This window comes from Melanerpes formicivorus, unplaced genomic scaffold, assembly GCF_026170545.1.
Source record: "Melanerpes formicivorus ecotype bairdi unplaced genomic scaffold, bMelFor1.0.p_v2 SCAF_24, whole genome shotgun sequence".
NCBI classification, from domain to species: Eukaryota; Metazoa; Chordata; class Aves; order Piciformes; family Picidae; genus Melanerpes; species Melanerpes formicivorus.
The window spans coordinates 8,043,286-8,058,282 of NW_027142376.1; the positions used below are offsets into that span (position 1 = coordinate 8,043,286).

General features: G+C 46.9%; 1 protein-coding gene across 3 annotated transcripts in view; it reads left to right on the forward strand.

The window, feature by feature from the left end:
* MYRIP (myosin VIIA and Rab interacting protein) overlaps positions 1-12,837 on the forward strand; it is a 172,167-nt gene extending 159,330 nt beyond the window's left edge. The window contains exons 13-18 of one of the 3 annotated variants that reach the window (XM_068152782.1): positions 1,658-1,852; positions 4,802-4,963; positions 7,816-7,920; positions 8,017-8,077; positions 8,876-8,994; positions 10,454-12,836. In XM_068152782.1, coding sequence (XP_068008883.1) covers positions 1,658-1,852; positions 4,802-4,963; positions 7,816-7,920; positions 8,017-8,077; positions 8,876-8,994; positions 10,454-10,486 — 675 coding nt within the window. In that variant the 3' untranslated portion in view covers positions 10,487-12,836. Of the gene's footprint in view, positions 1-1,657; positions 1,853-4,801; positions 4,964-7,815; positions 7,921-8,016; positions 8,078-8,875; positions 8,995-10,453 lie in introns of all 3 variants that reach the window. The other 2 variants (XM_068152783.1, XM_068152784.1) reach the window with 2 other exon arrangements.
* The last annotated feature ends 2,160 nt before the right edge of the window (positions 12,838-14,997 follow it).

The following is a 14,997-nucleotide window of genomic DNA, read 5'->3' on the forward strand; positions in this document are numbered from 1 at the left end:
CAGAGAAGCAACAGTGCTAAAGATGCCACAATATATTGGTACCCACCAGCTGAGCACACACTGCTAAAAAAAACAACAACAACCAACCAAAACCAGTTTTTCAGTAAAGGTCTTTATCTAATGTAAAAATGATCAGCTAAGAATTAAAGGAAAGAGTAATAAAAGAGGGTTTCCAGTGAAACTCAACAGAGTGTGTGGGAGGCAAAGGTAAGTTATTGCTCCTGCTTATTGCTCCAATGCTTACCTGACACAGAGGCATTTTTAACCAGCTACATTTTCCTGTGCTATAGAATTTACTGTGTAGAACCAGAGACTTACTTCCTCCAGTTTGATCCTCAGGTATTTTGTTTGTGGGAAAACTGCCAGGGGGATGAGCCCATAATTCACCTGCCTAAGTATTTGAGGAACAAATTAAACTTAGGTTTAAGCTTCTCCCACGTTCTGGTAGGCAAAGCAACACTGAAGATGCTGCACATAAGTTCAGTGACAGTGTTTGTATTGGCTTCAACAAGCTTTGGCTCAGTCTCCAAGGTCAAGTCGGATGGGACTCTGAGCAACCTGACCTAGTTGGTCCCTGCTCGCTGCAGGGTGCTTGATGACCTTTAAAAGTCCCTTCCATCCCAAACCCTTCTGTGATGCTTGTGATGCTTGAAGGTACCTCAGATTATTGCTATCAAAAGAGTTGTCCTAAAGCTCTGTGAGGAGCATCAGAATCAGGCTAGTTAATTGTGGAGTTAGTTGTGGCTGCCTTCTCCCTGGTGGTGTTGAAGGCCAAGTTGGTTGAGGCCTTGAGCAGCTGAGTCTAATTGAGAGGTGTCCCTGCCCACAGTGCGGAGATTGGAGTAGATGAGCTCTTAAGGTCCCTTCATACCTGAGCCATTCTTTGATTCTATGATAATTCCAAATCAGGAATCAGGCCTACAGCTGTTTAATAAACAAACCAAACAAAACCCCCACAACAACAACAAAGCACATCAAGAAGAAGAAACCAACCAACTAAAAACCACTCAAAGATTAACTAAAGCTGCATGGTTCTCCTCGGTGTTTGGTCCTTTTATGGCAGAAGTACTTTTAAAAGGTGATTTGAAATTACAAGCAAATCATTATCCAGGTGTTTCCATGCTTACAGCTGCACCTTTGGGGTCTGGGACTGTTCCATCATTCATTGCAAACGTCTTTGTAAACTGCTATCTTCACAGGGCTGCTGAAGATGGCTCTCCCGTCTTTGCAGCTGCAACGGGACAGCTCCTCTGGCTACAGAGACAGATGATTTCCCATCTGCTTGCCAGTACCCAGAAAGGAAGATTGTGTTTTAAAACCCGGTTTAAAACACCATGGCAAAATTAGCCTTGTCTGTCCCACCTGGATTTCAGGAGTGGATATTTGTGTTTGCCTTTGGGCTGTGGTTTGGTGTTGGAGGAGAGTCGCATGTGTGTGTTATTTTGCATGCTGCAGCAGGGGGCATCTGTGACAGAGGGAGGGAGAAAAAGGGACAGTGACCCTGAGGACGTTGTTACACAGTTTGTGTGCCTCTTCACAGCAGTTTGCCAGGGCCATTGTTTTAGCATGGCTAAGGCTGCAGCGATTAGCGAGGTGATTGTACGCCTGACCTAATTTAATGCTGTTGTTCTCTCTATCTGCTTTTGTAACGAAACAGAAGTACTCTGCTGTCTCTCTCTGCAACATATCTACAGAAGTCCTGAAAGTCATCAATGCCACCGAGGAACTGATAGCAGAATCCACCAGTCCCTGTGATTTCCCAGCTGACATTCAGGAGAGAGGGAGAGGAACCTTCCCCCTGGGGACGGACCCCACCAGGCTCGATGAGCAGCTCACCACGCTGGAAGAAAATGTAAGAGCAGGACTCACTCTGTGGAAGTGTCACTGTGTGGGGGTGAGCAAGCTGTGTGTGTAAGCCAGCTGCAAAGAGGAGGCATGCAGGCAGCACCAGTGGATGTTCAGAATCAATGACACAATTCAATTCACAAACCCTGCTTCAACAGGGTGCACAGCTATCTAGGTGGGGTTTTTCCATGGCACCATGGAACAGCAGGTTGGAAAGGACCTCAAGGATCATCTGCTCCAACCTTTGGTGGCAAAAGTACAAGATGGCCCAGCACACTGTCCAGCTGAATCTTACAAGTGTCCAGTACTGGGCACTCCACCACTTCCCCAGGGAGGTCATTCCAGTCTCTGATAGTCCTTGGTGGGAACAGTTTTCTTCTTGTGACCAACTGGAATGTCCCCAGCAGTGACTTGTGCCCATCACAGTGTGCCTTCTCAGGGTGGCTCCTCGTGAAAAGGGAGTCTCCAGCTTCTTTGTAGCCACCCTTTAGATACTAGAACATGGTGATAAGGTCCCTAAGCCTTCTTTCCTCGAGGCTGAACAAACTCAGTTCCCTCAGCCTTCTCTCACATGGCAACTTCCCAGTCCTTGCATCATCTTTGTGGCCCTTCTCTGGACTCTCCCCAGCCTCTCCACATCTTTTTTTGTGTAGAGGGGACCAAAACTAAACACAGTATTCCCCAGGTGTGAGCTGACCAGCACTGAGCAGTGGGACAATGACTTTATCTCTGCTGGTGATGCCCTTGTGGACGCAGCCCAGCATCCTGTTGGCTTGCTTTGTTGCAGCAGCACACTCTTCACTCATGCTGAGCTGCTTGTCTACCAGGTCCCTTTCCTCAAAGCTGCTTTCCAGCCAGGTAGATCCCAGCCTGTGCCACATGCCTGGATTGTTTTCCCAGGTGCAAGGTACGCTTGTCCTTGTTGAACTTCCTCAGGTTCTTCTTCAGTCTTTGAGCCTATTTAGGTCTTCCTGCCAGTTCCTGCCTTCCAAAGTTCACTTCCCCACTCAGTTTGGTGTCATCATCAAGCTTCATCAAAGTAAAGCTGATCTCATCATCCAGATCACTTGTGAAGATACTGGAGATAGTTTGAATGTGTACCTTCAAATGTTTGGTGGGATGGAGAGTTGGATGTTCTGGGGTTTACAACTGACTTTAGCATCTCTACCTCAGAAATGAACTTAACCCCTCCAAACCTCTGCTGGCTGTACAGCTGCACCATGCCTGGCTGAAACCACATGTCTCCAAGTCCCAGCACAGCCTCATTCCTGTAGGGAAAGTGTGTCCCTAGGCACAGAGGAAAGTGGAGGAACTCTTCACCCACATGTTCCCAGCATATTGCACTGAGCACCCCAGGAGCCAGAGCTGCTGCTGGACTGTTGGCAGGAGCAGGCTGGAGGAGCCAAATTAAACAAGCTTTTGTCTGTCTGTGTCCTAATCATCTGTCCCTTTCCATCAGTGCCAGGCATCTTCAAGAGGAAGTGCAGTGCTGAATCATAGAGGGAAATCACCATTCATTGGAAATTTTTCTGCATCCACCTAATGGAGTTGGTACTCTGTAACTTCGATTTTCTCCTCTTCCCACAGCTGATTACCTTGCACTGGGTTTTTTTTTTTCCCTTCATTAAAGAGCTCTTAAGGAGCTTGTAGGAGTCCAGGCTACTGTAGCATTGTGACATCTTGATCAATTCAAGAAAACAGATCCTGTTTTTCTCCAGCCCTGGAAGGTTTTCAGACAGAGTCACTTCTTGGGGGATCACAGCAGTGCCCTCCACAGAAATGCACTTCTACAACAGCCCCAGGCTAGGGGGTGAGTGGGAGATGGACCACGGGAATGTCAGCCCTGGTATTGGACCTGTCCTGCCCCAGAGCCCTCCCACCAGTCCCACAGCTCCCCAGTTCCTCTCACCACACCTTTTCCAAGCTCAAATCTCCCAGCTTTACTTCAGTTCAGAGCTTCCCAAACTAGATCTTAGTCTTCCCAGCCATCTGATGAGGTCCCCCTGTAGACTTTGAGGTTTTGTAATGCACTTGAATGTCAAAGGCAAAAAACCCCAAGATTGCAGTTTTGGGTTTTATTCTTTGCTGGTGAATCTGGGACAAATCCATTTTGGAACAGCATTGTGGCACCTGTGAAATTTGGACTGCAGCCATCTCATGCCTCCCTTCTCTTTGTGGATGCTTGTGTTCAGATTACTTCCTGCCTTGTCTTTGGATGTGTTCAGATGATTCCTTCTCTTCTTTTTGGATGTGTTCAGATCATTCCTTCCCTTCTCTTTGTGGATGTGTTCAGATGATTCCTTCCCTTCTCTTTGTGGATGCGTTCAGATGATTCCTTCCCTTCTCTTTGTGGATGTGTTCAGATGATTCCTTCCCTTCTCTTTTTGGATGTGTTCAGATGATTCCTTCCCTTCTCTTTGTGGATGTGTTCAGATGATTCCTTCCCTTCTCTTTCTGGATGCGTTCAGATGATTCCTTCCCTTCTCTTTTTGGATGTGTTCAGATGATTCCTTCCCTTCTCTTTGTGGATGTGTTCAGATGATTCCTTCCCTTCTCTTTCTGGATGTGTTCAGATGATTCCTTCTCTTCTTTTTGGATGTGTTCAGATCATTCCTTCCCTTCTCTTTGTGGATGTGTTCAGATCATTCCTTCCCTTCTCTTTGTGGATGTGTTCAGATGATTCCTTCCCTTCTCTTTCTGGATGTGTTCAGATGATTCCTTCCCTTCTCTTTCTGGATGTGTTCAGATAATTCCTTCCCTTCTCTTTCTGGATGTGTTCAGATGATTCCTTCCCTTCTCTTCATGGATATGTTCAGGTGATTCCCCCACAACTTTCCTCTGCCAGGTAAGTCTCCCTGCCTTGGGTCAGCAAGGAGGGATGCTCAAAGGTGGCATGGAAGATGCATTCTGCTCAAAGCAGGCATGCCTGACAGCTCTGCCTGCCCTGTCCCTGCAGGTGTACCTGACAGCCAGCACGGTGTACGGGCTGGAGGGGCAGCTGAGCAGCCTGGAGGACGCCGCACGCAAGATCAACAGCGTGACCGGAGAGTCCGAGCTGGCTGACCTGGAGGACCAGGTGGCCACAGCTGCTGCCCAGGTTCATCATGCAGAGCTCCAGGTGAGGACAGCAGCTCCCCCCCCAGCTGCAGGTGTCACCCTGCCTTGCCTAGCACTTCCCTGGTGCCTGCAGTGAGTGATGAGCCAGGGCTGCTGACTGCATTTCAGGAGCTGAGCAGAGCCTCGCTGCAGGGCATAGCTCAGCCCAGGCAGATGCACTCTGTTTGTTTGCTTCTTCCCAGTGATTTGTTTCTTGCCAATGCTGTCCTGGGGTACATTTAGAAGAGTGTGACCAGCAGGATGAGGTTCATTCTCCTACTCTGCACTAGTAAGGCCACATCTGGAGTATTGTGTCCAGTTCTGGGCTCCCATGTTCAAGAAGGACAGGGAATGACTGGAAAGAGTCCAGGGCAGGGCTACAAAGATTAGGGCTACAAAGAGGCACTGGAGCCTCTCTTGTGTGAGGAAAGCCTGAGAGAGCTGGGACTGTTTAGCTTGGAGCAGAGAAGACTCAGAGGGGATCTTCTTAATGTTTATCAATACCTGGAGGGTGAGGGCAGACTCTTTTCAGTGATGCCCAGTGACAGGACATGGGGCAAGCAGCATGAATTAGAACACAGGAGGACCATGAGGAAAAACATCTTTCCTTCAGAGGTGACAGAGCACTGGAACAGGCTGCCCAGAGAGGTTGTAGAGTCTCCTCTAGAGAGATTCAAAACCCACCTGGACACAGTCCTGGGCAATCTCTGTAGGTGAAGCTGCTGTTGCAGGGGGTTTGGACTATAGATGATCTTTAGAGGCCTTTCCCAGCCCCCACCATTGTGTGATTCTGGGTGATCCTGTGATTCCTCCAGCTTGTTTCTGGACACAGAGTGCCACAGCCTGTCACTGCAATAGTATCACTGTCACTAATGCTAAACTCAGTCCCTGCTGCCAGGCAGCTGATGTGGTGCCACACATGTGGCTGTGGTCAGACTACAAATACAGTCAGGGTCAGTTCATCTCCTCAGCAGGTTGTAAAGCACTGCCCAAAAGGAGTCACTTTTGGGACTGTTCTGCCAAAGAAGGCCAAGAGCAGCCAGCTGCTGAGCCAGGCACAGAGTCCAGCTCCTGCCAAGTCTGCCTTGAGATTCAGATGCTCAGCAGCCCACAGCTCAGCCAAAAGGCAGTTGCTGCTGTGGGCTGCCATCTAGCATCTCTCTAGCAGGTTCCGGAGAGTCTGGGGCTCAGAAGAGCACCTGGTGATCTGGGGCTAAAAGCTGAAGGAGGCAATAGCACCAGAGCTCGAGGGGCTGCCAGAGCTCGAGGGGCTGATGCTGCCAGCAGCTTTCTGAGTTCACTGACCAGTCTGTGCCAGGCAAGGGCACTCAGGCCTGTCTGTGCCAGGCTTTACTGGAGCTTACTGCTTATTTTGCTCAGTGGCAGCATGCAGCCTTTCAGTACTTAAAGGGGGGCTATAAGAAGGATGGGGACAGTCTTTAGCAGGGTCTGTTGTGACAGGACAAGGGCTGATGGTTTTAAACTAATAGAAGGAGATTTGGACTAGACAGAAGAATTTTTTTACAGTGGCAGTGGTAAAACCCTGGCCCAGGCTGCCCAGAGTGGTGGTGGATGCCTCATCCCTGGAAACATTCCAGGTCAGGTTGCATGGGGCTCTGAGCAACCTGATCTACTAGAGGGGAGGTTGGTCTAGAAGACCTTTAAAGGTCCCTTCCAAAACAAACCATCCTATGGTACCCTATGATATGCTCAATTGAGGACTGAACAAAGAGAGTCTGAGCTGTCTCTGCTGTCAGAAGTACACTGCTGCACTGGATGGTGAGTGCACCATGTTGTTTTGTAGGCTTCAGTCAGTGTTTTACAGTAAATACATGAATGGGGGTAGGAGGTGAGGAGAAGAGCCACCTAAGCTATGCAAGGAGGATGACAAGGAGACCAGGGCAAGGTCCTCTGCTGGGTGAACAGCTTCATGTTTCCTCATGAATCACAAGTCAGGTTACATGTCTGACTTCTCTGACACTTCTTTCCCTTCTGGCAGTTCTTGTTTTCACCACTCCCAACTTCAGCCTGCTTGCCCTCTAGATGCTTGCTCTCTTGGCCTTCTGTTTTTCCCAGCAGCCTGTTTTCCATTCAGTGTTTTCCTGCAGTCTGCACCTTCATTTAAGCATCTCCATGCTTAACATACATAGACACTGAAGTACTTAAGATCAGCTGATTGAGTGCTGTGGTGGAGGATGCAGAGTAGAGTAGAATAGAACAGAATAGAGTGGAATAGAATAGAAATAGAATAGAGTATAGTGGAATGGAATGGAATGGAATGGAATGGAATGGAATGGAATGGAATGGAATGGAATGGAATGGAATGGAATGGAATGGAATGGAATGGAATGGAATGGACCAGGTTGGAAAAGACCTTTGAGATCATTGAGTCCAACTCAGCACCATCTAATCAACTAAACCTTGGCACCAAATGTACTTTTCCTGTGCATGAAAGCAGTTTTGAATTGGGAACTGTGTCCCACAAAGTCCTTTGGAAAACACAGCTTGGATGAGCTTGGAATCCTGCAGCTAAAGGTAGCTGGGAGGTGGCAGATGTAGGCTTTCTCTCCCCATTCCTTCTTTCCCTCACAAGGAGTGAAATGTTTCTTCCTTGGAGTCACAAGGTAGGTTGGATTGTTCTTTTACTGCCTGTCTATTAACAAATGAAGCCCCCTTTTTTACCATCAAGGCTAAAGAATACAGGAAAGTGTTAGGATTGCTGAAGAAGTTAGCCAGCTGTTTGCATTTTCTTGATAAAGAGGATTTGGCTGGGGGGGGAGGAGGATAACATTTTAGCAGTGGCATCTCCAGTAATTTTAAAACTTCTTTTTCCCCCTCCCCATCTTGTCTGTCTCTCTCTTATTTTCTTTGAAGATTTCAGATATTGAGAGCAGAATATCAGCTCTCACTGTTGCAGGCTTGAATGTGGCTCCATGTGTTCGCCTGACAAGGAAACGGGATCAAAAGCAAACAAACCAGGTGCCAGAACATTCTGTAGTATTCAAAAATACATGGGGGAAACCTTGCCTCTTCTTTCTCTGATGGAGTGGAGTAATGCATGTGTGTTGTTTGCAGATGCACACCATAGACACATCAAGGCAGCAGAGGAGAAAGCTTCCAGCTCCCCCCGTAAAAGGTGTGTTGAAGTCCTCACATACGTTGGAGTCTACTGAGGTGCAGTATAATGTACAGCTCACCAAAGGGGGAGAAAGACTAACTTAGGCAACAAGAAAGCCTTCATGTGTCCACCCTCCTCATTTCCCACCTATTATGTTCAGAAGCATCACCACTCCCTTCAGTGGTAGTTGTGACAGTGGCAGATCAACAGGAGCAGAAAGCTGGGAAAAGCAGAGGAGTGATGCTGAATGCTTGCCCTGCAGCAGGGCTGCTGCTGCTGGCCCATGTGCCAGGGGTTAGTTTGTGAGGCCCAAGCAGTTGCCAAAAGCCAGTTTCTCCCCTCCACAACCCACCCCTGATTTCTTAAAGCCTGTGTGTGCTGATTTCAGCCATAGAGAATTGGTTTGCTTGGAAGAGACCTTTAAGGTCATCAAGTCCAGCCTTTAAGCCAGCGCTGCCAAGTCCAGCTGATGTGGCTCCGCAGTGTTCCTGGGATGTTAGAGGGTGGCTGGGAATTTGCTTTCTAAAACAAAAATGCTTTCTCTTGGTGGTTTTTTTTTAACCCTTCAGGGCATTATCCTTGATGGTTCTTCCCCTTGCACTGCCCTTGTTTTGCTCTTGTGCAATTCCCCTGACTGACCTGTCCTCAGACTTTAATAGATCAGGAGTGTCACAGCCTGAAGTTAAACCCAGCTTTCCTCATGCATCTTAGGGGAAATTTTCTCTCCCTGGAAGCTGTGACTTACCAGGGGCATTGTTGGTATCTGCTTCAGTCTGTGATGTGAAAAGTCGCCCTGGTTTTGGTGGTTTTTCTCAGGTGAGAAAATAGAGGAGTCCCCAGTGACCACCGTCAGGACGTTTAACAGGAACTTCATGCTTCAAGGATCCCTAACACAAAGAACTAAGGAGAGGAAAAGCACTGCCAAGGACTTAATGGTAAACTCATGGCAAATGTTTTTCAGACTTCTGTTAAAAGCAGTAAACAACAAGGGAGTGGTGTCAGTAGGTAGCTGCATTTCAGCAGCACAGGAGGTTCCACCTCAACACAAGGGGGAACTTCATAACTGTGAGGGTCACAGAACACTGGAACAGGCTCCAGGCTCCCCAGAGAGGTTGTGGAGTCTCCTTCTCTGGAGGCTTTCAAGGCTTGTCTGGATGTATTCCTCTGTGACCTGAGCTAGATTGGATGGTCCTGCTCTGGCAGGGGGGTTGGACTCAAAGCTCTCTGGAGCTCCCTTCCAACCCCTGATATCCTGTGATCTTCACAACACTTCTCTCAGTTCTTTGAGAAAACAGAGGCCACTGAGGCATCTCTGAACAAATCTGAGCAGGGTCCTGGAAGGCATCTGACTATATAGCACAGCAGAGCAGCTCCTGAGTGTCAGCCTGCCTGCCAGGTCTCCAGGAATGTGCTACAACTGTGTTTAAAAACAAACAAACTTGTGGTCCCCTGCAATTGAGAGTTTTAGCCCAGACCTCCCAGAACTAGTTGCATGCTGTAACTCAGCAGGTAAGAGTCACCTTGAATCTCCCTAATGTTCAGAGGTTACCAAAGTGGCATTTAAGAGGCAGGTAGGCCACAGGTTGGCTCTGCAGGGTTTGGACAAAGAGGCTTCACACTGGGTAGCTGTAAGCTGTTTCTTCTTCAGCAGCTGGAGAGTGTTAAGGAAAAAAGCTGCTGTGCAAAGCAATCTGCCACTAGATAGGTGGAAGAGAGGTGGGGAGGGGAGAAGGGGAAGGACCTGACAGCCTAGAAGCCTCAGTGTGGCCAGCAGGAGCAGGGAAGTCATTCTGCCCTGTATTCAGCACTGGTTAGGCCACACCTAGAGCACTGTGTCCAGTTCTGGACCCCTCAATTTAAGGAGGACATTGAGACTCTTGAACATGTCCAGAGAAAGGCAATGAGGCTGGGGAGAGGTCTGGAGCACAGCCCTGTGAGGAGAGGCTGAGGGAGCTGGGGTTGTTTAGCCTGGAGAAGAGGAGGCTCAGGGGAGACCTTCTTGCTCTCTACACCTCCCTGAAGGGAGGTTGTAGCCAGGTGGGGGTTGGTCTCTCCTCCCAGGCAAGCAGCACCAGAACAAGAGGACACAGTCTCAAGCTGTGCCAGGGGAGGTTTAGGCTGGAGGTGAGGAGAAAGTTCTTCCCAGAGAGAGTAATTGGCCATTGGAATGGGCTGCCCAGGGAGGTGGTGGAGTCGCCATCACTGGAGGTGTTCAGTGAAGGATTGGACGTGGCACTTGAAGCCATGGTTTAGTTAGTCATGAGGTGTTGGGTGACAGGTTGGACTTGATGATCTCTGAGGTCTTTTCCAACCTTACTGATTTCTATGATTCTCAGCAAGCTTCCTTTGGTTTTTTCACTCATGGTTTTTCTTTCCTGTCCCTCTCTGTTCTAGGAACCTGCCCTAGGATCTGCTGTGATGTACTAAACTTATCACTTCCCTACTGCCAATAACACACTGCCTAAGGCTGCCCACGAGAGTGCCTTTACTTAACAGCCATTGTGTATGTCCAGCTGAAAATGGACCCTCCAGAACCCACAATGCCTCAGTCATAGGGCTTCGTTTGGATACCTCACTGAGAAAGCTGTCCAAGTCTTCAGCATTGTGGGGCTGCTAAAGGAAACTCTGCCTTAAAAGTTCTCCCAAGACTCTGGAAAGGATGCTGAGTTTCAAAAGCAAGGCTCCACATTTTATGATGCACTTTTTCTCCCTATTGATTGTACTAAAGTTTGTCGTCTGTAGACTGCAGGATGTTTTTGTAACTCCCTCCTCACTCATCACTCTAGGCCAGTATTTCCTACAGAGAGAACACAGCAGACCTGTGATCCATGTCTGCTGCTGGCCTCCTGCTATTCATGTGGCATCCCTCTTGGTGAGCAATAAGAACCACTCTGTGCTGCCTGGTGGGGATGCTCCCTGAGAGGGAGCGTGCCCAGCTCTGCTCCCAGGCAGTCAGTGGCACTTTTGGCAGGGTTTATAGGGGGGAAGATGTGCAGGGACTTCTCTGCTCACTGGCAGTTGATGTTCTAGCTCCAGAGCTGGGTGTTTTGCTCTTGGCAGCAGGGGGCAACATGGATGTGATGCTGAGCCATGAGCTGGTGGCAGCAGATGTGGACCAGATGCCTGCTGAGTTAATGTTGTGGTGTCTGGGAACATCTGAACACTGTTGTGAAACCAACACCTTTGTTTGTCTTGCTCTTCTTGGTAGCATTGTCCACTTGGTGGTGTCCAGCCATGCTATAGTTCAGAACAGATTCTGAACAAATACTTTAAGATTGGAAGAAGAAAGTTAAGAGCTTTGCAGATAAGGTCTCTGCTAACTGGCTGCTGGTTATGGCATGGCTATAGCCTGCAAGAGAATTCTTTCTGCTCTTCCCTGGCCTTCCTGAGGATGGGGCAAAGGCAGCCCAGACACAGCTCTTCCTTTACTGCTCTGCAGCCATTGCAGAGTAGCTGGGGCCTGCCCCTGGTGCCACATGCACCCCACTCCCATTGGACCACTCTGGATTGGATTGTGAGTAGTAACTCTCTTCCTTCCTTTCTTGAGACCCTTGAAAGTGAGCCAAAATGGAAAGCCCATAAGCAGATGCCCTGGAGGGATCATGCTGCTTACAGCATGTCCCTCAGCCTTTGTGGGGAGAACCTTACCAATTTGTGGCAGCTTTTACTCTGAAGAATACACAGGAGGTGGTGAGCCAGTGGATCCCCCCTCTTGCACACAAAGTGCAGAGCAGGTCCCCAAAAGCAGACTGGGTTGGTGAGAAGCATGCTGTGAAGGAGAGCCTGGGCTGGCAAGTTCCCTCTTGGCATTAAGGAGTGGAGAGCAGAGGGCACCAGGGAAAGAGGAGAGCTGCTCCCTCCCCTGGGCTCCTAGTGAACACATTCCCTGCCACGCAGCAGGAGAGCAGTCCCCTGGGACACCTGCCCAGGGAAAGTCTGTGGCTGGGCAAATAGGTACAAAACTGGGCAAATTCCCTGGCTAGGCTGGAGTTAGCAAGGGCAGGTGAAGGAGGGTGAGGAATGGCTGGAAAAACAGAGCCACCTACATTTGACACCAAGCTTGTCAGCACTCTGATGTCCAGCTGCATGTAGGAACCCTTGGACTCAGCGCAACCATCTTCCCCCCTAGTGTCACTCTGTCCCTTCAGGGAGTTTGCCTGCCCAAGGTCCAACCCAGAGTGTCCATTCTGGGTGCGGTGATGCCTTCTTTTCCTCTCACACCACATGAGCTATCTGAGATGGCTTTGCACAGTCAGTGGGGGGGCAGAATGTGGCCCACTCTGTTTAATATATAAATACCTGCATAAAGCAACTCCATTTGATTTCTATATGCAATCCAGGGCAGCAGATTGAACGGAGTAGGATGCCTAGGACGTTGTTAGCCGGTCTCCTCCTCCTCCTCCTTCCCTGACTGTTCTCCTGTGTGTATCCACTACATTCCCAGGGTCTGGTTCCTGCAGGTGTGCCTGTTCTGAAATGTCATCGATGGTGGTTGGTCTGCATCTTTGTCAAATAATAACCAATATTTGTGTATGTGATAGCAATGCAGAAATGACTCCTCTCATTTTGCTAGGATAACTCTCTTAGTGTGATTTAAACAAGCCAACAGCAACGTTTGGACTCGGTTGTTTTCCTTAAGAGGCATGAAAAGCACCTGTTATCATGTTGCCATGTTCAAATATTCAGTCTTCTCTGACAGGGAAAAAAAAAAAAGGTGGTGTGTGTAGGCATTGCAAAAACAAACAAAGGAAGAAAAAAGGAAAAAAAAAGAAAAAAATTTAAAAAGAAAAAGGAAAAAAGGAAAAAGAAAAGAAGAAAAAGAAAAAGAAAAAATTTAAAGAACAAAGAAAAAGACAAGAAAAAAAGGAAAAAAGAAAGGAAAATAAAAAAGGAAAAAAGAAAGGAAAAGGAAAAAGGAAAAAAGAAAGGAAAAAGGAAAAGAAAAAAGGAAAAAAATTTAAAATAAAAAAGGAAAAAAGAAAAAAGAAAAATAAAAGAATAAGGCAAAAAAAGAAAACATTAAAAAATAAAATAAAAAAGAAAAATAAAATAAAAAAGAAAAAATAAAAATAAAAGAAAAGAAAAAAGAAAAAATAAAAATAAAATAAAAGAGAAAAGTAAAAATAAAAAAAGGAAAAAAGAAAAGAAAAAGGTAAAAAGAAAAATGAAAAAAATAAGAAAAAAGGAAAAAGAAAAAGAAAAAGGAAACAGGAAAAAAAGAAAATAAAAAAGGAAAAAGAAAAAGAAAAATAAAAGAAAAAAGAAAAATGAAAAAGGAAAAAGAAAAAAAAGAAAAAATAAAAAGAAAAAAGAAAAAGAAAAAAAAGAAAAAGAAAAGGAAAAATTTAAAATAAAAAAGAATAAAGGAAAAAAATGAAAAATAAGGAAAAATAAAAAGAAAAAATAAAGGAAAAAAGAGGAAAAAAGAAAAATAATTTTTAAAAAAAGAAAAAAGAAAAAATTAATTAAAAAATAAAAAAGAGGAAAAAAGGGAAAAAAAGGAAAAAACCCACAAAAACAGAAAAAATATTTAAAAGGAAAACCTTGGTAAAAAATAAGAAAAAAAACTCCCCTTCCACCTGCTCTAAAGCACTGGAGTTTTTCCAACTGTTTGTGCCAAACCTGTGCAAGGATACAATTTATTGTTTAACACAGACAAGAAATCCTAAAGGCATCTGTTAGAGCACACAAGGAATTCTTGTGTCACGAGGTGATTTCAGCCTCTGGTGTTAACTATCTCTATTTAGAATTCATTTTTTTATAACTGAAGCTCTTTTCCTGGGTCAGGTGAAGCCTGGATGAAGCTGTCTGATGAAGTCTGAGTGCATCTGAAGCTTGCCTTGTCGTTGTTCTCTGCATACTCACCATGAATTGTTGCTAACCAAGTAAAAGCCATTTATGGGAAGTTTGCCTTTTCCAAGACTTGCTTCATAAAGAGAACCCAAAAGCTCTTCCCTGAGCCTTGGATTGATGTGCACCTGGGCTGGGGAGTGTGTAGAACACGCTGCCAGGGCTCCCTGTGCATCAGTGACCCCCCCAGGACTCCCTCAGTTAGCTGAGGGAAGGAACATGCGCTTGGGTCACAGTTTTCCAGCAGAGCTTTTAAACAGGGTTTAGGCTGGACATTCATCCCAGAAAGAGAAGATTGGCCATTGGAATGGGCTGCCCGGGGAGGTGGTAGAGCCACCATCACTAGAAGTGTATAAAAAGAGACTGGATGAGGCACTTGGTACCATGGTTTAGTTGAGCAGATGGTGTTGGGTGATAGGTTGGACTTGATCTCAAAGGTCTTTTCCAACCTGGTTCAGCAGAAGTGTTGTAGTAACCACCTGTTTATAGTAAAAATCCACTCCTTGCTGACAGACTTCTGCAAAGGGTTGGACTAGATGACCTTTGGAGGCCCCTTCCAACCCAGACACTGCTGCAGTGATTAATGCAGCCTAAATTCCTGAATTCCAGTGGCAATTCTAACAAAGTTAATTGGCATGGCAGGCAGGAGAGCTGAGCCACCACGCCAGGCTGGTGGATGTGGACTGGTGGTGGCTCCTGATCCTCGCACAGGGACTTGAGCTTGAGCAGAGAAAGCACTTACAAACCTTCACCCCTTCCAAGGCACCCACCTGGGTTGGGCCTTTCCTCCTGTCAGGCACAACGAGATGCAGCAGGCACAAAACTACTCTGAAGAGCTTAATTAACCAATTTATAAATGGTATGTTTTTTTTTCCCTTTAGGAGTGAGCAATCTCTTAATCTTTGCTGGCAGCTCCTTCCTGGTCATCAGTACCCCTCTCCAGCAGTACATGAAGAGTCTTGAAGGGCAAGTGAGTAGCTCAGGGCTGCCTTCCTATGAGTGGATGAATAAAAACCACCCAGGGAGCGCCAGCATCCCGAGGCAGCAGTGCAGGGACATTAACAGCCAGAGCCTTTGTGCTTTCTTCC